Source organism: Dromiciops gliroides, chromosome 1 (assembly GCF_019393635.1).
Source record: "Dromiciops gliroides isolate mDroGli1 chromosome 1, mDroGli1.pri, whole genome shotgun sequence".
Taxonomy (NCBI): domain Eukaryota; kingdom Metazoa; phylum Chordata; class Mammalia; order Microbiotheria; family Microbiotheriidae; genus Dromiciops; species Dromiciops gliroides.
Genome location: NC_057861.1, coordinates 562,079,990 through 562,101,465, shown reverse-complemented (window position 1 = coordinate 562,101,465; position 21,476 = coordinate 562,079,990). Strand labels below are relative to the sequence as shown.

Here is a 21,476-nt window from a genome sequence, read left to right as displayed (position 1 = left end):
TATCAAGGAGAAAATACTGCAGGCAGCCAGAAAGAAACAATTTAAATATCAAGTAACAACAATCAAAATTACACGTGACGTGAAAGCTTCAAGGATTGGAGGGCTTGGAATATGATATTCTGAAGGGCAAAGGAACTGGAATTACAACCAAGAATGTACTACCCAGCAAAACTAAGCATAATTTTTCAGAGGAAAAGTTGGTCATTCAATGAAATAGGGGACTTTAAACCTTTCCTAAGGAAAAGCCCAGAACTTAACAGAAAATTCAGTCTACAAATATAAGACTCAAGAGAAGCGTGTAAAGGTAAAAAGGGGGAAAAACATGTTAATAAGGTTAAATGTTTGCATCCCTACATGGGAAGAAGATATTTGTAAATCTTTAGAACTGTATCTCTATTAAGACAGAAGGAGTACACACAGACAGAAAGTGTGGATATAAGTTGATTCTGATGTGATGATATTAAAAAAAAAACCTTAAGGGGTAATGAAAAGGAGTATGCTGGGAGAAGAGGAAAGGGAAGGTAGAATGGGGTAAATCACATCACATGAAGAGGCACAAAAGACCAATAGAGGGGAAGAAGGGAGGGGAGAGCATTGTTTTGACCTTACATCTGATTTGACTCAAAGAGGGAATAACATACACACTCAATTGGGTATAGAATTTTATCTTATCCTATAGGAAAGTAAAAGGAAAGAGGGCAAAGAAGAGGGTGGGGTACTGATGGAAGGGAGGGGAAAACTAGGAAGGGAAAAGGGAAAGGACAAAAAGGAGGTGTTACTGATAGAAGGGAGGGTAAACTGAAGTGGCCAGAAACAAAACATTAGTGAGAAGGGGCAGGGGGAAGGGAAAGAGAAAAGTACAAACAAGGGGGAAGATAGGGTGCAAGGAAATACACAGTGAGTAATCATAACTGTGAATGTGAATGTGATGAACTCTCCTGTAAAACAGAAGCAGATACCAAAATGTACTAAAAACCAGAATCCTACAATATGTTGTTTACAAGAAACACTTTTGAAGCAGGGAGATGCACATAGAGTAAAGGTAAAAGTCTGGAGCAGAATATATTATGCTTCAGCTGAAGTAAAAAAAGCAGGAATAACAATCCTTATCTCAGATAAAGCAAAAGCAAAAAGTGACCTAATTAAAAGAAATAAGAAAAGAAACCACATCACACTAAAAGGTAAAATAGACAATGAAGTAATATCAATACTAAACATGTATGCACCAAGTGGTACAGCATCCAAATTCTTTGAGAAGTTAAGTTAGTTACAGGAAGAAATAGATAGCAAAACTATATTAGTGGGGGACCTCAACCTTCCCCTCTCAGAACTAGATAAATTTAACCACAAAATTAATAAGAAAGAAGTTAAGGAGGTGAATAGAATTTTAGAAAATTTAGATATGATAGACCTCTAGAGAAAACTGAATGGGGATAGAAAAAAATATATGTTTTTCTCAGTGTTACATGGCATGTTCACAAAAACTGACCATGAATTAGAGCACAAAAACCTCATAGTCAAATGCAGAAATAGTAAATACATCCTTTTCAGATCATGATACAATAAAAATTATGTGTAATAAAGGGCCATAGAAGGATGGACCAAAAATTAATTGGAAACTAAATAATCTCATCCTAAAGAATGAGTGCATCAAACAACAAATCATAGAAACAATCAGTAACTTCATCTAAGAGAATGACAATAAGAAGACAACATACCAAAACTTATACGATGCTGCCAAAGCTTTTTTTGTGGGCCAATGAGGGTTAAGTGACTTGACTGGGGTCACACAGCTAGTAAGTGTCAGGTATCTAAGACCAGATTTGAATTCAGGTCCTCCTGAATCCGAGGCCAGTGCTTTATTGAGTGTGCCATCTAGCTGTCCCAAAACAGTTCTTAGGGGAAATTTTATATCTCTACATGCCTACATGAATAAAATAGAGAGGAGATCAATGAATTGGGCATGCAACTAAAAAAATCTAGAAAAAAATTTTAAATCCCCAATTAAACACCAAATTAGAAATTCTGAAAGTTAAAGGAGAGATTAATAAAATTGAAAGCAAGAAAACTATAGAATTAATAAATAAAACTAAGAGCTCATTCTATGAAAAACCAATAAAATAGATAAACCTTTGGTTAATTTGATTTAAAAAAAGAAAGAAAAGAAAATTATGAGCATTGAAAATGAAAGGGGTGAACTCACCACCAATGAAGAGGAAATTAAAGCAGTAATGAGGAGCTATTTTGCCCAACTATATGCCAATAAATTTGACAATCTAAATGTAATAGATGAATATCTACAAAAATATAAACTACCCAGATTAACAGAAGAGGAAATAAAATCCTTAAATAAGCCCATTTTAGAAAAAGAATTGAACAAATCATTATTGAACTCCCTAAAAAAAAAAATCTCCAGGGCCAGATGGGTTTACAAGTAAATTCTACCAAGCATTTAAAGAACAATTAATTCCAATATTATACAAACTCTTTGGAAAAATAGGTGAAGAAGGAATCCTACCAAATTCCTTTTATGAGACAAATATGGTACTGATACCTAAACCAGGAAGAGCAAAATCAGAGAAAGAAAATTATAGACCAATGTCCCTAATGAATATTGATGCAAAAATTCTAAATAGATTATTAGCAAAGAGATTATAGCAATTTATCACCAGGATAATACACTGTGACCTAAAACCTCAAGCTTACATTGATTTGCATTTCTCTTACTGATAGTCATTGGGAGCAGCCTTTCATGTGGTTGTGAATAGTGTTCAATTCTCTTGATGCTTGTTTATATATCTCTTGATAACTCATCCACCAAAGAATGGCTTTTGCCTTTATTCAGTGGGTCCAGTTGCCTCTCTGTCTGGGTTGTCAGACAGGAACTTGTGCTAAGGAGAAACCATTTGGGCAATGGATATTTGAATGTTTGTTTATTTTGGGGGGGGGTGTGAGTCAATTAGGGTTAAGTAACTTGCTTAAGGTCACACAGCCAGTATGTGTCAAGTGTCTAAGGCCAGGTTTGAACTCAGGTCCTCCTGACTCCAGGGCAGGTGCTCTATGCAACTGCACCACTTAGCTGCCCTGGCAATGGATGTTTGGAAATGTTTCCACCATATTTGGTTTTGTTGCCAAAAGTCATATGTGTCACTTATATAAATTCTTATATCCACACACTTTAAAAACAGAATAATTCTAATATGTTTAAAATTCTTCCAAATTAAGAATTTTAATTGGTTTTTAATCTGCTTGTTACAAATTTTAAAATGTAACACTTTTGAATAATTGACAATCAATTGGGGCAAATGTAAGTTTATTATATATTAACTAAAACTTTTATGTAATTGGTGGATGGTATTGAAAAATGAGTATCAAGTAAGTGCTTTGAATAGTATTCTTTTTCCACCATGACAGCTATTAAAACCAAGTATTTAAATAAGCCAAACTTAGAATCAAAGATGTAACTTATAAATAGCTGTCCATATATTGGAACTGCCCTATCCCCACATCCAGTCTATTGTCAAGGCCTATCAATTTCGCCTTTGCAACATTTTATATATCCCCCATTCTCTACTTTGACACCACTCTAGCACAGGCCCCCATCACCTTACACTTTGATGACTACAATAGCTCTGTTGGTGGATCTTCCTGTTTCAGGTCTCTCCCCACTCCAAGTCATCTTACATTCATCCACTAAAGTAATTTTCCTAAAGCTCAGGTCTAACCATGTCACCTCTCCCCTCTATCCAGTAAACTCCTGGGGCAACCAATTGCCTCCAGGATCAAATACAAAATGCTTTGTTTGGCATTCAAAGCCTTTTATGATCTAGCCCCCTGCCTTTCCAGTCTTATACTTTACTCTTCCATCCAGTGACATTGGGCTCCTGGTTGTCCCAGAAACAAGGTGCTCCATCTCTCAGCATCAGGCACTCTCTCTGGCTGTACCCTCTGTGTGAAACACTCTCCCTCCAGTTCTATTTTTTACAGGAAGCCTTTCCTAACCTCTTAAATCTAGTGCTTTCTTTCTATTAATGATTTTCTCTTTATCCTGTACATAGTCTGCTTTGTTAATATTGGTTTGCATGAGGGGGCGGCTAGGTGGCACAGTGGATAAAGCACCGGCCCTGGATTCAGGAGTACCTGAGTTCAAATCTGGCCTCAGACACTTGACACTTACTAGCTGTGTGACCCTGGGCAAGTCACTTAACCCCAATTGCCTCACTTAAAAAATATATATATATATTGGTTTGCATGTTGTCTCCCTCATTAGATTATCAGCTTCTTGAGGACAGAAACTCTCTTTTGCCTCTTTTTGTATCCCCAGCACTTAGCATGGTGCCTAGGCACTTTACAAATGTTTATGGATTGATTGATTGTTGCTTAGCTAGGTCCATTGATCAAATTAACTGAATAATTAATTATAACAACAAATTATTGTCCTGTCACCTGTCCCCTAGAACATATGCAGGGATTATTTAAAAAATAATGAAGTTCAGTTAATCACATTGTTCTCTTGAAAAATACTATTAGTAATATTTTAGCAAGAACAACAGTTTTTATACTATTATTAAATAATTTCTTTTAAAGTTTAGGGGTTTAAGGGTAAGATAATATAATGGAATCTTCAGTGATTGTATAGATCACAACCCATTCATACTTTTTTACCCAGTGGCATTCACTCATAATGAAAATGGAGTGGGTAGAACCCTTTCTGGTGGTCATTACCCTGGAGAACAAAGCATACCTACCTGCTGCTGTGAGGGGACCTGGGAGGGAGAGGCTGATTGTGCTAGAGGGTAGGAAATTTACCAGTGGCACCTGAACAGCTACTGGTATAGGTTCCTGAGTTGTGGTGAGGTTTTTAACTCTCCTCAGTGGCTGCTGTTCAGTGTAGAAGGGGTGAAGTGCATTAGACAATAATGGATGAAGGGCAAATGAGTTTGTGTATTAGAGATAAACCCCTCAATTAGATATAGCAGGTAGGATGGGATGCACACTCTTCTTATTCTCCTATCGATTGTTGGCACACCCCTTAATCATGCTGCACTTTGGAGACCACTGCTCTAAATGGCTCTTAGTAAACAGTTCTATCAAACAAAGAATCATAAAAGAAGTCTGGAAAGGATTATTAATCTCTCAAATGGGCAATATTGTTTCTACAGACAAAAGGACAAATCGAGCCGATAATATTAATATTATAAAGTATAAACACTGGATTGAGGATCAGAAGACTCAGGCTCTAGTCCTGGTAGGTTACTTTAGGCAAGTCACTCCACTTCTTTTTTTTTGGGGGGGGGGGCGAGGCATTGAGGGTTAAGTGACTTGCCCAGGGTCACACAGCTAGTGTCAAGTGTCTGAGGCTGGATTTGAACTCAGGTCCTCCTGAATCCGGGCCAGCACTTTGTCCACTGTGCTGCCTAGCTGCCACCAGTTACTTCACTTCTGAACATTATTTTTTTTCTACTGTAAAGTGAGAGCTTTAGACTAGAAGAGTTTTAATATTTTATATGTATACAAGTTAAACAGAACTAATTTTACAGGTAACATTTCTTATTAGCATTTTAGGAATATAAGGGGCTAAAATTCTAGCTATGCTATCTAAAATTTAATGAGTGGTCACCAGTAAATTATAAGCTTTAGCAAGAGTATTTAAGTGTTTGAGTATTTATTGAAGAGCATTAGGGGGCAGCTAGGTGGCACAGTGGATAGAGTACCGGCCCTGGATTCAGGAGGACCTGAGTTCAAATCCAGCCTCAGACACTTGACACTTACTGGCTGTGTGACCCTGGGCAAGTCACTTAACCCCAATTGCCTCACCAAAAAAAAAAAAAAAAGCATTAGGATCAGAGAGAAAGGTAAAAATATAACTATATCTAAGAGACCCCATCATCCGACCCACCATGGTGAGGTCAGGAACCAAAAGAGACAGGAACCCCCCCCCCCCACCAGTGTCCACTTCCTACTTTGTGTCCTCCTCCCAGAAATGGGAGGCTCCTCAAGTTGATTGGTTGGTAGCCTTGATAGACAGTACCCATGAGCAAACATCACTTCCTGGGGCCAAGGACCTTGACCACATGGCTTGCCCTCAGAGGCCTTCTCCTCATGGCGGAGCTTTTCTACAGTAAGTCTCCAGCAGGTGGCGTCATTCCAATCATTATAGGACCATGAATTTAGAACTACAAAGTACATAAATAACATTTAATCTAAATGAGGAAACTGAGACCCAGGAATATTAAACAACTTGTCCAGAGTCCCTTTTAAACAAAACTGTGGTGCCTGGGAATCAGGTCCTCTGACTCCAAATCCAGTGCTTTTTACAATGCAACAATCTGCTTTTCATCAAATATTTTTGCCCCAATCCTATTTCCTTTTATCACATGATTATTTTTTAAAATCCTGAACTTAACACATATCAGATCAAATGAACAGAAAAAATGTTGCACATTATTTTCATTATTTTTACAAGTTATTATTGTTATGTTTGCTAGGTTAACGGACATAAAAGAAAAAATTAACCAATTTAATGAAGAAATTCGGCAGCTTGACATGGATTTAGAGGAGCACCAAGGTAAGTGATTGTTATTGTTAGAATTTGAGGGCAGCTGGGTGGGGCAGCGGATAGAGCGCCAGCCCTGAAGTCAGAAGGACCTAAGTTCAAATCCAGCCTCAGACACTTGACACTTACTAGCTGTGTGACCCTGGGCAAGTCACTTAACCTCAATTGCCTTACCAAAAAAAAAAAAAAAAGAATTTGAAATAGAAAGTACTTAATAATTAAGGGCAAATATTCATATAAGACTGTCTTTCAAGATTTTCTATCATAAACCAAGGTTGAAATATTCAGTATAATAAGGGTTTATATTTTTAAATTTATAATATACATATACTTTTTAAATGCTTTACATTACAAAATCTCTTAAGCATTTAAAGCCTTAAGCATTTGAGTTAAAACATTGTTTCCTTGTAAAACCATCTAAAGAGAGAAATAATCTATAAATACTTTGAAATAATAAGCATGGGCATGTGTTAAGTATAAAGAAAAATTTGCAGCAGGCACAAATGGTTGGCACCGGCCTTGGATTCAGGAGGACCTGAGTTCAAATCCGGCCTCAGACACTTGACACTTACAAACTGTGTGACCCTGGGCAAGTCACTTAACCCTCATTGCCCTGCCCCCCCCCAAAAAAAATTAGAAATAGAAGGACTTTAAAGTCCATTTAGTTCATTCTCATTTTGCTGATAAGGAAACTAAGACCAAGGGAGGTTAAGTGACTTGCCCAGGGTCACATAGCTATTACATATCAGAGGCAGGATTTGAACCTGTGTCTTTCCTGACTCACAGTTCCAGCACTCTACTGACTACATTAGTTGTGGCTCTCTTATGTAATTAAAATGTACTTATAATACGCAAATCTAGTTAATGATAACTAATGGCCTATAATAAAGATAAAACTTATTAGACAACTGTCATATTTGCTACAAGTTTAATTAGATGATAATGATTTTCCATTTATTTCAAGTGCTCTCTCTGTCTCTATTTCTCTCTCTCATATGCATACACACACACACACACACACACACACACACACACACACACACACACACACAGGTATAAATGAATGTTGGAAAATAAAAATGTATCTGTTTCCTCTAAGTTGGGAGAAGATACGGGACACTAAAATTACACTAGAGGTGAGTTCCTTTTGATCATATCTCAGTGTTAAATATTTTCCTTGGGCAATATTCTTCCCACCTTTCCCCATACCACCCCCTACACATTTCCCCCTATCTCCCTACCATTCTAAAGTACCTGTAAACTCCAAGGACATCTTTATAAATATACTGGAAATTATGGGACTCGACATTTTCTATACTCCTCCCTGCCCAATTTTCCCCTTTAAAACTATCCTCAATAAGCCTACAAAAAACATTTTACCAAAAGAACTCTTTGTTCATAAAAAGTAAACCATGGGGTACAACTTCCTCACCTTACAAATGAGTGATCTGACATGTTGAGGGACACATAAATAGTAAGTAGCAGTTGGGATTCAAACTTGGGTTCCTATTCCAAGTCTAATGCTTTTTTCCACTCTGTTTTGTCACACCTTATTTTACCAGGAAAGCATCTGTCTGGCTACCCCAGTCTAACCTAAACTAACCTTGGCATTAAAAAAAAAAAAGATTGAGATTTGTTGCTTTTATTTACCTTAAGTACAGTCATTTAACCTCTTACTGCCCCCAGATAGCTACCTAAGACTATAAATTGCAAAGCAAGTACAGATCCTTATTGGGTGAGGAAGTTTCCTCACTGGAAGTTTTTTATACCAATACAATCATAGATATGGTCTCACCCAAGATTAATTAAAGCACTTATATCTGAATCTGGAACACTGAATTTATTATTATTATGCTTTCATAGCTTAAAATTGCACCAAGACTTCTGAGTGTTTATGCTTGCATGGTATAAACAGAAATTTATCATAAAAGAGAATTGTACATTGTCATGAAAATATATGCTATTTTTTGATCTTTCCCACATTTCACATCACAAAAGTAAACTGTAGTTGATTCATTCCATACACTAAGGTAGGCTAAATTTCTCAGAATTATGAATTTTTATAAGTTTTACTATAGAAAATTAGTCATATTATAAAAGGGAAAAATCAAGCCATCAGTAACAAGGGAACTTTAGCAAAGTCATGGTTCCTTTGGAACTACTAGACAAGCTTATTGTTTAAACTGGACAAAAATTCTGCTTCATTTTTAGCCATACTCATTAAATAGTTTATCATCTTTTTCCATGCTTTTAAAAAATTAAGTATAAAATTATTTTGAAAGAGTGATAATGTTAAATGTAAACTTATAAAAGCCATGAATCAGGGCATTATTGTTACAGTATCTTAAATTGAGTTTATCTTAGAAAAGGGCAAGATTTTTAGTGTTTTATGACCATAGTATACATACTCATTTACTAAACTTTTAAAGAAGGCAATATTTATAAAATCTTATATGTATATACAAATTTTTCTATTAATGATATGTGTATGTACATATTTCTCAATTATGATGAAATAGGAAATGGCTGTTAAAAATGTTAGAAACCTAAGACTTTGGGTCTAGTTAAAAAACTAGATATTTTACTACCTTCAAGTATGCATGTATGAAAGGTACATAATTAAACTTGTTAAAGTATGCATAAATTGCAACAAAAGTGATTAGGTTTCAAATTACAAACTAACTTCTTGATAGTGGGGGTACAAAAGTATATTAGAAAAGGGATCCTTAGCAGAGCTATGGAATTCACATCCTTAAAAAAAAGGAAAGATATCTTTTGAAAGGATTAAGAAGTAGGGACCTGAACTAGACCATCCTTCTAGAACTATGTTTCTATGATTTTTCTGAAGCATCTTAAAATCTGGGTTTTTTGAACTCTTCCCACAATGTATAGGATTTATTTTCTTTGGGGAATCTCTACCTGAAGCCATGTGAATATGATTTATTATTTGTGTTGTGAACTTCCATAATATTCCATATCACATATTTTCCTTTTTCCCAATTTTAAAGTAGTAATCAGGTATTCTTTCCACACATAATTTTGTTTTAACATGATGCAGCTTCTAACAACTCTATTATGTGTACATATACATGTATGAATATGTGTTTATATAGATATACACATGTGTGTGTGTGTGTGTGTGTGTGAAGTTCCTTTTGGTTCTCAAACTTATAAGCTGATACAATGATAGATCTGTGTTGTCGAGGGGGGGAGTGGTCTGGTGTCCTCTGTGAGTTGAGTTGTTCTCTATGTCAGTCTCCTTACTCTAACTTCTGTCTCAGAAAACAGCCACACAAAGTGTTTATAGCACAAAATTTAACTTTACCCTCATGTAGATAAGATTTATGTCTTTTATTACTTGTGGTTTTAAGTTTCAAGAAGGAGGTTTTTTTAAATGTAAACTGAAGCTGTATGTGATTTATATGAACACCAGGAGTCTTAAGTAAATGTCAACAGACCCTTCTGATTTTTAATTATTTCTGGAAATTGTAAAAGAACTATTTGTAGCCATTCAGCAAAAATAAATCACCTTTCCATACCACAGTGGTCCACAAGATGGTGCCAACTTTATGAGAGTCCAGTCATAAAACAGAAATCTGGAAATTAGCTAACAGAAAATAGTCCATTTCCACAGTTGGTCCACCTTCTTGATCAGATCCTCCTACAGTGGATTCTGAATCATGTGAGTCATAATTCCTAAAGATTAGTTATAATGTAAAACTGAAAACAAGATGTACAAAGTAGTTACTAAAATATATATTCCTCAGTTAAAGGTGTTTCTCTTCCACTGATAATAGCATGCTGTTGCAATTCTTAGCAGAGGACATTCTGGATACCTGTTTAATTTATCTTTCTGTCATGGAACAATAAAATACACAATCTTATTACCTTAGACAAAATTCTTTTCCTCACTTAAAGCTAGAAGCCCAGAGGTTCTGTGCTTTGTCTATCTCAGTGAAAATCAAATGACTTACCAGAACTGGAATCTGCAGCTTTTCCTCTTGAATAAATTTCCTGAATTATATTGCAAAATACATTTTAATGAAATAGTGAAGAAAAGAATTTTATTTCCCTAGCTTCATCATCCTGCACCCTATCTGATTATAATCTGTTTTCTTCCCTTACATCTTAGAGTCTAAGTGATTCTTTTTTTTTTTGTAGGTTCTCATGCTATTGAGTAACAAACAGCAACTTGTGGTTGAGGTTGTAAATAGTTAAAATGGACTCTGTATCTTTGATTTAAAGTAACCTCCAAGGGCCATGCTCCCTTATATTGTACTCAATGCATGTCATAGTAATAATTATAGAGTTCCTAATTTTCATGGTATGCCAGTTATTCCTATCGTGTGTATCTAATTCAACTAATTAGCATTTACATGTTAAATGTCAGCCTGCTTTTATATGCTATTTTAAACCATTCCATTGATGTCTAGAAATAGAATTATTTTGTTTTAGCCTTTATGACTGTAAAAAAAAAAAGTCTTGCTGCCCCAAATTAAAACATGTAGAAGATGTCTAATCTATTTTTGCTCACTTAGGTAAAATATGCCATAATCAGAAAATAGCTGTGTAAGATAAGCTATACTTTCATATTTATAATATCCATATTAAATAGTCTAGTTTAATGCTTACTGCAGTCTTAATGTTTGAATAGAATATTGTTATAATTATGTTAATAAATATACAGTATATACCTATATGACTAAAAGGTAAAGACAATAGAAAAATTTTATGTGATTGCTGGCAATTGGGAACATTTAAGTCACATTAATAAAAACCAAATATGTTGGGAAGTCTAACATATTTAGATGTAAGATTGCTATATCATTTGTGAAATTATAGAATTCTGTATCTCTTACAGGTGAAATGAATCAAAAATACAAAGAGCTGAAGAAAAGGGAAGAAAACATGGACAGTAAGTTCTACCATGAGATTGTGGAAATATATACACACATCTTTAGATATACAGAGCATCTTTAGATTGCTTTTCTTTTCTATAAATCTAGTGTGTTTTTAAAAAAATAATTCTTATGTTATTATGGGGCCACTAGGTGGCACAATTGATAGAATTCTGGGTCTAGAGTCAGAAAGGCATCATTGTATACAGATCTGGCCGAAGACATCTTACTAACTGTGTGAGTCACTTAACTGCTGTTTACCTCAGTTTCCTCATCTATAAAATGAAGATAATGGCAGTACCTACCTCACAGAGTTGTTGTAAGGATCAAATGGGATATTTGTAAAATGCTTAGCATAGTGTTTGGCATATACTAGGCCCTATATAAATTTTAGTTACCATAATCATCATTACAGCAAGTTGCTATTCAGATCAGCTTAATTCATATTGTTCACAAAGCATTGTGGAAAGGAGGGATATACAGATTTAAATGAGACAGTCTTTGTTCTTGAAGAACTTACAGTAATTTAGTAGAGACAATATATATACAAATTATACAAATGTAGATCCTAAAAAAAGTCCTGCTTCAGTGCCTTATCATGATATTGAAGTGACACTAGAAAGTAGACTGTAGTAGGTTCTGGAATTGGTGTCAGGAGAGACCTGGGTTCAAATCCTATGTAGTTGTATGACCATGGGCCAATCACTTAAACTCTCTGAGTCTGTTTCCTCATTTTCAAAATGGAGTTAATAGTAAGAAAGAGACATTTTTACTCACAGAGGATCCTGATGAATGTAAAACAAACCATAAGATACTATATGAATTTCAGTTGTTATTATCAAGATGGAAAGACTTTAGATACAGGCCTAGTAACATGCTGTATTTTCAGTCCAAGGATTGATTACAAAAGAAAAAAAATCTATAACATGAAAATCATGCTCTTGAACAAGACATTTACTGCAATCACAGGGAAGAGAGACCAGTAAGTTAAATTTATAATTTTTTTTCCCAAGGATTAAGTTTCATACAGAAGTTTTTATATATCCAAGTAGATATAAAAGTGTTGTCAGTTTTTAAAAAAATTATAGTTTGCAGAAGACCCAGTCACTGGGCACCTTCAAAGGAAAGTACAGCCAGCCTTACTTTCAGGAACATTCTTGTTATCCTTGCCTTACATAGTTCAAACAAAGCAGCTTTTAAGCTTGAGAGACTTTTTGGATCCCTGAGGCCATCAGCTGCCTCCTCTAGGTAAAACTGACTGATCAATTCAGAATTAGGGCTTTCTACTGCTTTATCAAGAGTTGGTTGTTCAGTCATTTCAGTCATGTCTGACTTTTCGTGACCTCATTTGGGGTTTTCTTGGTAAAGATACATCAGTGGTTTGCCATTTCATTCTCCAGCTCATTTAATAGATGAGGAAACCAAGGCAGACAGGGTTAAGTAGCTTGCCTCGGAACACATAGCTAGTAGTCTAAGGCCAGATTTGAACTCAGGCCCTTCTGACTCTGAGGCCATCACTCTATCTACAGCAGCCCCTTATAAAGAGTAGCCTAGCTTATTATGAAGAAACAGCATCAGAAATTTAGCTAGTAAATGAAGAATACTTTTGGACTTTGGAAACCCAAGAAAACTAACTAACATTTTTTTGGTTGATTTTCACTTGATTCTTTATTTTCATTTTTTAATTAATAAACATTTTAAAAATGAATCTTTCCCTCCCACTACCTCTGCCACAGAGGATTTTTTTAAACTCAAGAAATAAATCCCTCCCTATCATAATAATAATAGCTAAAATTGATATAGCATTTACTATGTACCAGGAACTGTGCTAACCACCACTTTACAATTATTATCTTATTTGATCCTCACAATAACCCTAAGAGGCAGATGCTATTATCTCCATTTTACAGATGATGAAACTGAAGCAAATAGAGGTTGAGTAACTAGCCCAGCTGATCCTTTACAGGTAATAAGTGTCTGTGGTTGGATTTTAACTCAGGTCTTCCTGACTTCAGGCTCAGTGCTTTATCTGTTGTGCCACCTAGTTACCCTGATATATTTGCCCCTGTATATCTACATAGTCTGACAAAACAAATTCTCACATTAGCTATGTACAAAAATGTATGTTTGTTTCTGTATTTTAAGTTTATCACCTTTCTGTCAGGAAGTGATTGGCATGTTTCATATGGTTTATCCAGATAAACAGAAAAACCTATAATCCTGTGTGATTGCTTTTTATTTAAGACAGTGACAAAATGGCAGCAAAAGAAGTAGAGTTTCGTGAGAACCATACTGTTCTTAATCTGCAAAAAGAATACACCTTTTGGCACTCTTGATGGTTGGTCTTTGTTCAGTAACCAACAAGTTGAAGAAATTGAACCATGAAGAAATTGAACCAGATCCATGTTGTCATATTTGGAAAGAAATCTCTGGTTGCCCCTGGGAAGATATAGAAATTCTGCTCTACAAAGCAACAAAAAGTATCAGGTCTTGGGGACATTTGGCTATCTTTCTTTGCAGTGCTCAAAATGAGTCTATATAAAAAGACTATTAAGAAGATAATTGCAACTCATGCATCAACATCTGTATAAGAGGATGAAATACTAGAGAATTTCTATGAAAAATTTGCATCTATCCTTCAAATCATATCAATTTATACCTTGATACCTTGTATATATAATAATTTCAGTCAAAAGTAGGTAAAAGAGAAGAACTAAAGCTATGGTGAAAAATATAACTCAGAATTAAGAAGGAAAGAGGCCAGCAATTCTTACACCACCCAGAAGCTTTATATTTATACCTGATGTATACTTTCTCTAGGAAAAGAATTTGTAGGATGATAGATGAGTCACTGGAAAACAACAAAAATTAAATATGCTGCTTCTTAACAGGAAAAGAATTGTTAATTATAGACAGGGTAATCACTTTAGGAATCAGTTATGTATGTATGTATATGTATATAATCAGGTCCTTGTCTAATTAGAAGAAAGGTCAAAATTAATACCAGGAAGAAATTATATGTACCAGGTAATACATGTGATGACTAGCATGCTCAGCCAACCTGTCTAAAAAAACTATAGACTCTACAAAAATAAGAAATGGAAAATAGTATAGAGCAGTCAAAAGCCAACAAACCACCCGACCCAACAAACTGTTGATCTCCTTCTTAGTGGAGAAACATGTAGCTAAGAACAAAATAAGTTCAGCATACAAGTGCATGTGTTCACATTGCAGAGGAAAACAACAGATTATGAACTTCAATTCTTGGTACAGCAAAAGAAGTTGAGAGGAAAATTAATCTACTGAGAGCTTGGTTCAAGAATAAATGAAGCAGGGGCAGTTAGGTGGTGCAGTGGATAGAGCACCAGCCTTGGAGCCAGAGGACCTGAGTTCAAATCTGGCCTCAGACACTTAACACTTACTAGCTGTGTGACCCTGGGCAAGTCACTTAACTCCAACTGCCTCACCAAAAAAAAAAAAAAAAGAATAAATGAAGCTATATGATCTTGAGACTTTATAGAAAAGAATGGAAAGAACATAACAAATATCTGAGAATTGGATAGATCTGCCCAAATTTTTATAATCTATTTGTATTAGTGACTATAGTGTAACCATGAAATCTGGCCCCTCCTATCTCAGGTACTATATGAGGGAATGACAGTTGCACTTAAGATGAAGCCTGGAACAGTGGCTATATCTTGCCAAATACCGAAGAAATCCATGATGAAGGTGACATAGTTTAAAAGACACTCAGAAATGATTTCAAGATAACTCAAAGGGAGCAGGACTCCAAAAGAACATAATAGAACTTATCTAGTACTTTTACCAATTGAAAAAAAAAAGGAGTCATTAATAGTCACTGACCTATATTCTTGCTTCCTCATCTCTATAAACATTTTAATGGTAATGTTCTTATGTATTTATCTGGGATGTCTTTGATAAGACTATGATGGGAGGAGGCACCTTTCACAGATGATTTTCTTATACAGACATTTTCAGTCACAAAACTGACTAAAAGGTATAAAACTGTGATAATTGAAGTGATGCCACCTGCTGGAGAATTACTATAGGAAAGCTCCGCCATGAGGAGAAGGCGTTTGAGGGCAAGGAAGTGACGTTTGCTCATGGGTGCTGTCGATAAAAGCTACCAGCCAGTTAGCTTGGAGCTTTGTGTGTTGGCACGGCCTTGTGTCTGGTCTCACAGGAGGCTTCTGGGACAAAGAAGGGGCGAGGCACTCTCTTTTGCGAGGACCTCAGGGGGGAGTGGAACAGGAGACACTGGCTCCCTGAAATAGCTGAATCTAGGCCTCTTTCTCTCTCTTCAGCAAATTCTTATGCTCCTTAATAAATGCTTAAAAAGTCTAAACTCTTGCTAAAAGCTTCTAATTTATTAGCATTAGATTTTTAGACAGTATAGCTAGAATTTTAGCCCCTTACATAGCATAAGATCCTGCAGTGTCTGTTATTTATAGATTTCAAAACTTTTCACCCATAAGATTTTATGACAGGTATGGCCATGGATAACTTTGTCTAACAAAATGCTGAGTAGCAGCCTCAAATGAGACACAAAACAGGAATAAATACATTTCTTAAGTTGCTTGACAGTGTTATGAAAGGTGCTCTAGGAAAAGTTGAGAAGTTTTGCAAGGAACAGAGAAAAGACATGGGATGTTAGTTTGATAGGGTATCTGAATAACAGAAAGACTTTATGGAAGAGGTGAGACCTTAGTGTAGTTGGTGGCAGAGAAGTGAAACAGTAAAACAGAATGCAAGCAAAAGGGAAAGAGGGAGGTAATCAGTGGATCAACATTTCATAGGAAATTAGGGGTGGAAGGAAGGTTTGAAACCAAGGGCGTAGGTGGAGGATTAGATTTAGTATAGAAATAGATTAATTCTTTCAATTCAGAAGGAAAGATGGAGAAAAACCACAAAAGTATTGAGGTGGGTAGGGAGGATATTTGAGCTATCTCATATTAGATATCTTCAGTTCTAAAGATTAGGAGACAGTGTATCTTCTTAGGGGAAGGATTTAATTATGAATTAATTATGGAGGATTATATAGATGGAAAAACGTTTGGATTAGCAGCTGTGTGGAGAAAAGGGATGAATGAAGAGGGTTATTAAGAAGCTCAGATAGTTAGATAGAATAAATTTGGAGTAGACTTCACCAGCACAATGTCACTACTTTTCTTAAGCATTGCTTTGTAGTCCAGGAGTAAATGAAGAAAGTGGATGGTAAAAGTTTTCAGAGTGATGCAGGGATTTGGAAAACATACTAGCATTAAATTTCTAAATGTGCTTCAGAAATTCAGTTACATCACTACTTTTGTATGTCATGACTATATCATATGTTTTTTGATATATATAGCCTTTATTGAGACATTCGAAGAGATGAAGAATCAGGAACTAGAACGAAAAGCACAGATAGAATCCAACATTGTTGCACTATTGGAACACTGTAGCAGAGTAAGTACTGAGTGCCTTTGTTTTTCTCATTAGCCATATATGCCATGACATCTTGTCAAATATCTTCCCAAAATGGAGTGGTCCCACTATCATATCCACTAAGCTGCCTCCACAGTTCCCTTAAAATCCCCGTAAATGGGTCATTAATCATTTCTCTCTAGAAAACTATTATTTGTTGAGGGCAGGGAAGGCAGTGCAGGGAAATTGGCATATATAACTGTAAAGCCATAAACAGTATGCAAATATGATATCAATTGAGAGCACTTATTAAAATTTAGTTCAAGGGGCAGCTAGGTGGCGCAGTCGATAAAGCACTAGCCCTGGATTCAGGAGTACCTGAGTTCAAATCCCGCCTCAGACCCTTGACACTTACAAGCTGTCACTTAACCCCCATTGCCCCACCAAAAAAAAAAAAGTAAAATTCAGTTCAGTGAATTTGTTAAATGCCTACGTTACGTACAAGGCTGCAGTAACATATGACATTTTTTGAGGTATGAAGAGGGTTGTTAATGTATCAATAAAAAGAGTACCCACAAGTTGAATCACAAGTTCTTGAAATACTAAAGTGTGTGCAGTTTTCTTTTAGGCATGGGGGAGACAAATATGATATATGGGGAACTAGGTGGCATGTGGCTAAAGCATTGAGCCTCGAGTAAGGATAACATGAATTTAAATTTGATCTCAAATGCTAACTAGCTGTGTGACACTGGGTAGGTCATTTAGCCTCTATTTGCCTCAGTTTCTTTATCTGATGATAATAATAGCAGCTACCTTGCAGGGTTGTTGTGAGGATCTAATGATATAAGAATTATAATGTGCTCAGTACAGTAATTAGCACTTGGTAAGCACAATATAAATGTTAATTATTATAAAATACGCCTCCTCTCCTCAAGGATCTTATAATCTAATAATAATAAGACATGCACATATAACTCTGATGCAAAGTAAAATCCAATGCATGCCAATAAGAGGTCTGGGACACATACTTTGGGAAATTTGAGGAGAAAATGATGTGAGGAGAGACTTCCAACTTGGGGGATCTAGTAAGACTTCTTGGAAGAGATAGCAACTGTGGGAATTTATTGTGATTTGGCCCCTGGCATGGCCTGTGTGGAGGTCTCAGGTGCACAGCAAGGGGCATGGGCTCCTCGAGCCCTGGCTGTGGTGCTAATCAGTGAATTAGCTTGGCATGTGCAGGGGCACATGGAGCCTGAGGTTTGAGGGGAGAGAAAGGATATATAGCCTAGGAGAAAGAGAGACTGGGAGGTTGGTAGAGGAAGTAAGGAGATGCAGGGAGTTTATTACTACAGTGGAGAGGAAAAAGAATAAGGGGGACTGACACAGCAGGCAGGGAGACCTAAAAGGGGGGTCGACAAAGTGAAGGGGGCTTGGAGTTAGAAGAAAGGAGCAGAGCAGTAAAGCAGGGGGCTTTTGAGTTAGAAGGGAAAATGCTACAGAGACGCTAGAGACACTGGGGGCTCACAACGGGATGGAGAGTGGAGGACACTAAGAAAGTTGTAGGCGAAGTGGCGGAGGCAGGAGAGATAGTTAAAAGAGAGTGGAGAGGGGCGGCTAGGTGGCTCTGTGGATAAAGCACCAGCCCTGGATTCAGGAGTACCTGAGTTCAAATCTGGCCTCAGACACTTGACACTTAGTAGCTGTGTGACCCTGGGCAAGTCACTTAACCCCCATTGCCCCACCAAAAAAAAAAAAAAAAGAGGGAGAATAGAGAGTTGGCAAAAATTCACAGGTCGTATTTTACTTTTGTTATCCTTGTTTCTACCTTTAACTCTATGTTTATTCACCTAAATAAACCCCATATTTGCTTTAATTAAAAGAGGCATTTTAATCCTTTTTTTCTTATCAGTCTGAGAGGCAGTGGGGGAAGGAACAGGCCATTGCAGACTGACTTAGGCAGCTAATAGCCAGCTATAGCTTTACCAGCTAAACGCAGTCAGATAGCCAGCCAGTCAAAAGTTCACAGATTAGGCCCACCAGTTAAGTTAAAATAATTTTTACATTTAATGGCGACCACGAAGGGACTTATGGCCCAATTATAATTTTTCTAAAGTTATAATTTTTCATATAAGTCCAGTTAAGTTTTTCAGATTAGATTAGCTAGTTAATATATATATTTTTTTTTACACAACAAAAGTGGACTTTGAAGGAAAGGAAGGATTTTAACAGGCAGCAATTGGAGAGAGGTAATCTATCCTAGGTATGTGAAAAGTAAGTGAGATAGGAGAGTGCAAGATAGAAACAGAAAACAATGGTCCATTTTAACTGGAATTTAGAGGACCTTAATTCCTATAATCTTTTTCATCATAATTCAGCAATATACCAGCATATTCACACCTAGATCTTTCTGAATCATGGAATTGTACTACCTTCAAGATCATGAACTTTGATACTTAACTCTACCATCACCACCCCCTGTTCTTTTCTCATTCTCAGGAATACAATATGTGTTTTGTCATGACTTCCATTCACTTACTATATTCTTGTTCTCCCAGTCTATCTTCCTTTATCTGATATCAGTTAGCTTTGTACCCAACCTTGACCCTTATGATCTGTCACCCTCTTACATCTTTTTGCCTTTTGAAACCTCTTAACCCTCTTGTCTTGGTTACTCTCACCATCTAATTTCTTTGTTGCTGCTTACCCAGCTTCTGAAAATCCCTAGAGAAGATCATGAAATCTAGCTAATTCTATACTCTAAATTTGTTCAGGAGACAGCTATGCCCTCAGTACTGTTCACTAGATATCACCCATGCTGTATCATTCCACACAAGACTGTCCTAAATATTTTCCTTCTTGTCAAGCTTCCAACTGCATCACCACCCTCCATAGTTATACTGATAACTTGACCTCTTACATCACTGAGAAAATTGAAGTTACCAGAAGTTACCTTAATTTCCTTCCTCCAGTCCTCAAAACTTCTTCCACTTACCTTCAGTCCTACTGTTCAATAAGGCTGATAACACTATCTCTACCCATGATCCCATCCTTGCCAGAATCACACTCCAACAATTATATCCTTTCTTTTTTGCAGGATCTTCCTATCAGATCTTTCCTTCCCATCTGTGTGCAGGCATAGCTAGGTCTTTCTAATTCTAAATTCTAATTCTTAAACAACCTTCCTAAGACTTTTTTTAATACATTTAATTCCTTCCTATCTTTCCTTTCACTGCCAGACTTATTGGAGGAAATGGTTTATATCTGGTATTTTTACTTCCTTATCACTCACTCTTTTCTTAAGTTCTCTCCCATAACTCTCCTCTCCTACCCATTGAGAAGGCAAGTAATAGGATATCAATTAAAACATGACCCACTGTCTTCTTAAACTTTTGACATTTGGCCTGCCCCAGCATTCTCCTGAAACCTCTCTCATCAAGGTCTCTAGTCACAATCCTACTTCTTTGATTCTTTCTGGCCTTCCTTCTGTTCTCTTCTGTGGATTAGAAAATGCATCAGTGACTTTATTTTTACTTGGGGAAGGAGATGCTATCCTCTTATTCATTAATTTCTCACTTCCACTGACCCCCAAATTGAAAAACAGGAAAATAAAACCCTTGTCACTCAACAATTTCACACATAGACAAGGTCTGAAAATGTATCTCTCATTGTGTATCTTGAGCTCATCAAGTCTGTCAAGGAAGTCGTAGCAGTTTCATCTTTAATCCTGTGGAATCATGATTGGTCATTGTAATAGAGTACTTAAGTTTTCCAAAGTTGCTTTTTTTGGTAATGTTTTTGCTGTTGCTTATATTGTTTTCTTGGATCAGTTTACTTAACTTTGCATCAGTTCATACAAGTTTCCCCAGGTTTCTCTGAAACCATCCCTTTCATCATTTCTATGATGACAGTCATACATGTTTGTGTTCATGTACTATGATTTTTAGGCCAGTCTCTAATTTCTGGGCATCCTCATAATTTTCAATTCTTTGCTAAAACAAAAAGCCCTACTATAATAAAATATTTTTGTATACATTGGTACTTACCCTCTTTCTTTGACTTCTTTGAGGAATAGGTTTAGTTGTGGTATTGCAGGGTCAAGGAGAATTTAGTGACTTTTTAGACATAATTCCAAATTGCTTTCTAGAATGACTTTACAGGTTTACACCCTTTACAACTCCACCAACAGTATTTGTTTTCCTGTAGCCTCTCCAAAAACAGTCATTTTTCTTTTCTTTTTTTTTTTTGTTATCTTCGCCAATTTTTAACCTCAGAGTTGCTAAACTTTGCATATCTCTAATGACTAATGAATTTGAAACATTTTTTTTCCTATGATATTTGATAGCTTAGATTTTTTTTCCTTTTGAAAACTGCCTGTTATATCCATTGACCATCTGTCAATCTGGGAATAGTTCTTATTCTATATAGTGTGTGCCTAATCTTTTCTACTGATTATCTGTTTTTTAACTAGCATTTTGATGATTATTATTTTATAGTATGGCTTGAGACCTGGTTCTACTAAGTTCCCTGCCTTCTCACTTTAAGAAAAACAACTTATTTTTAAAAATGTTATTTCCCTTGATGCTTGATTTTCTGTTTCT

General features: G+C 36.1%; 1 protein-coding gene across 2 annotated transcripts in view; it reads left to right on the top strand.

The window, feature by feature from the left end:
* IFT74 (intraflagellar transport 74) overlaps positions 1 to 21,476 on the top strand; it is a 140,666-nt gene that overhangs the window by 81,189 nt on the left and 38,001 nt on the right. The window contains exons 13-15 of one of the 2 annotated variants that reach the window (XM_043978143.1): positions 6,489 to 6,568; positions 11,418 to 11,471; positions 16,823 to 16,920. In XM_043978143.1, coding sequence (XP_043834078.1) covers positions 6,489 to 6,568; positions 11,418 to 11,471; positions 16,823 to 16,920 — 232 coding nt within the window. The remainder of the gene's footprint in view (positions 1 to 6,488; positions 6,569 to 11,417; positions 11,472 to 16,822; positions 16,921 to 21,476) is intronic. The other variant, XR_006354166.1, reaches the window with a different exon arrangement.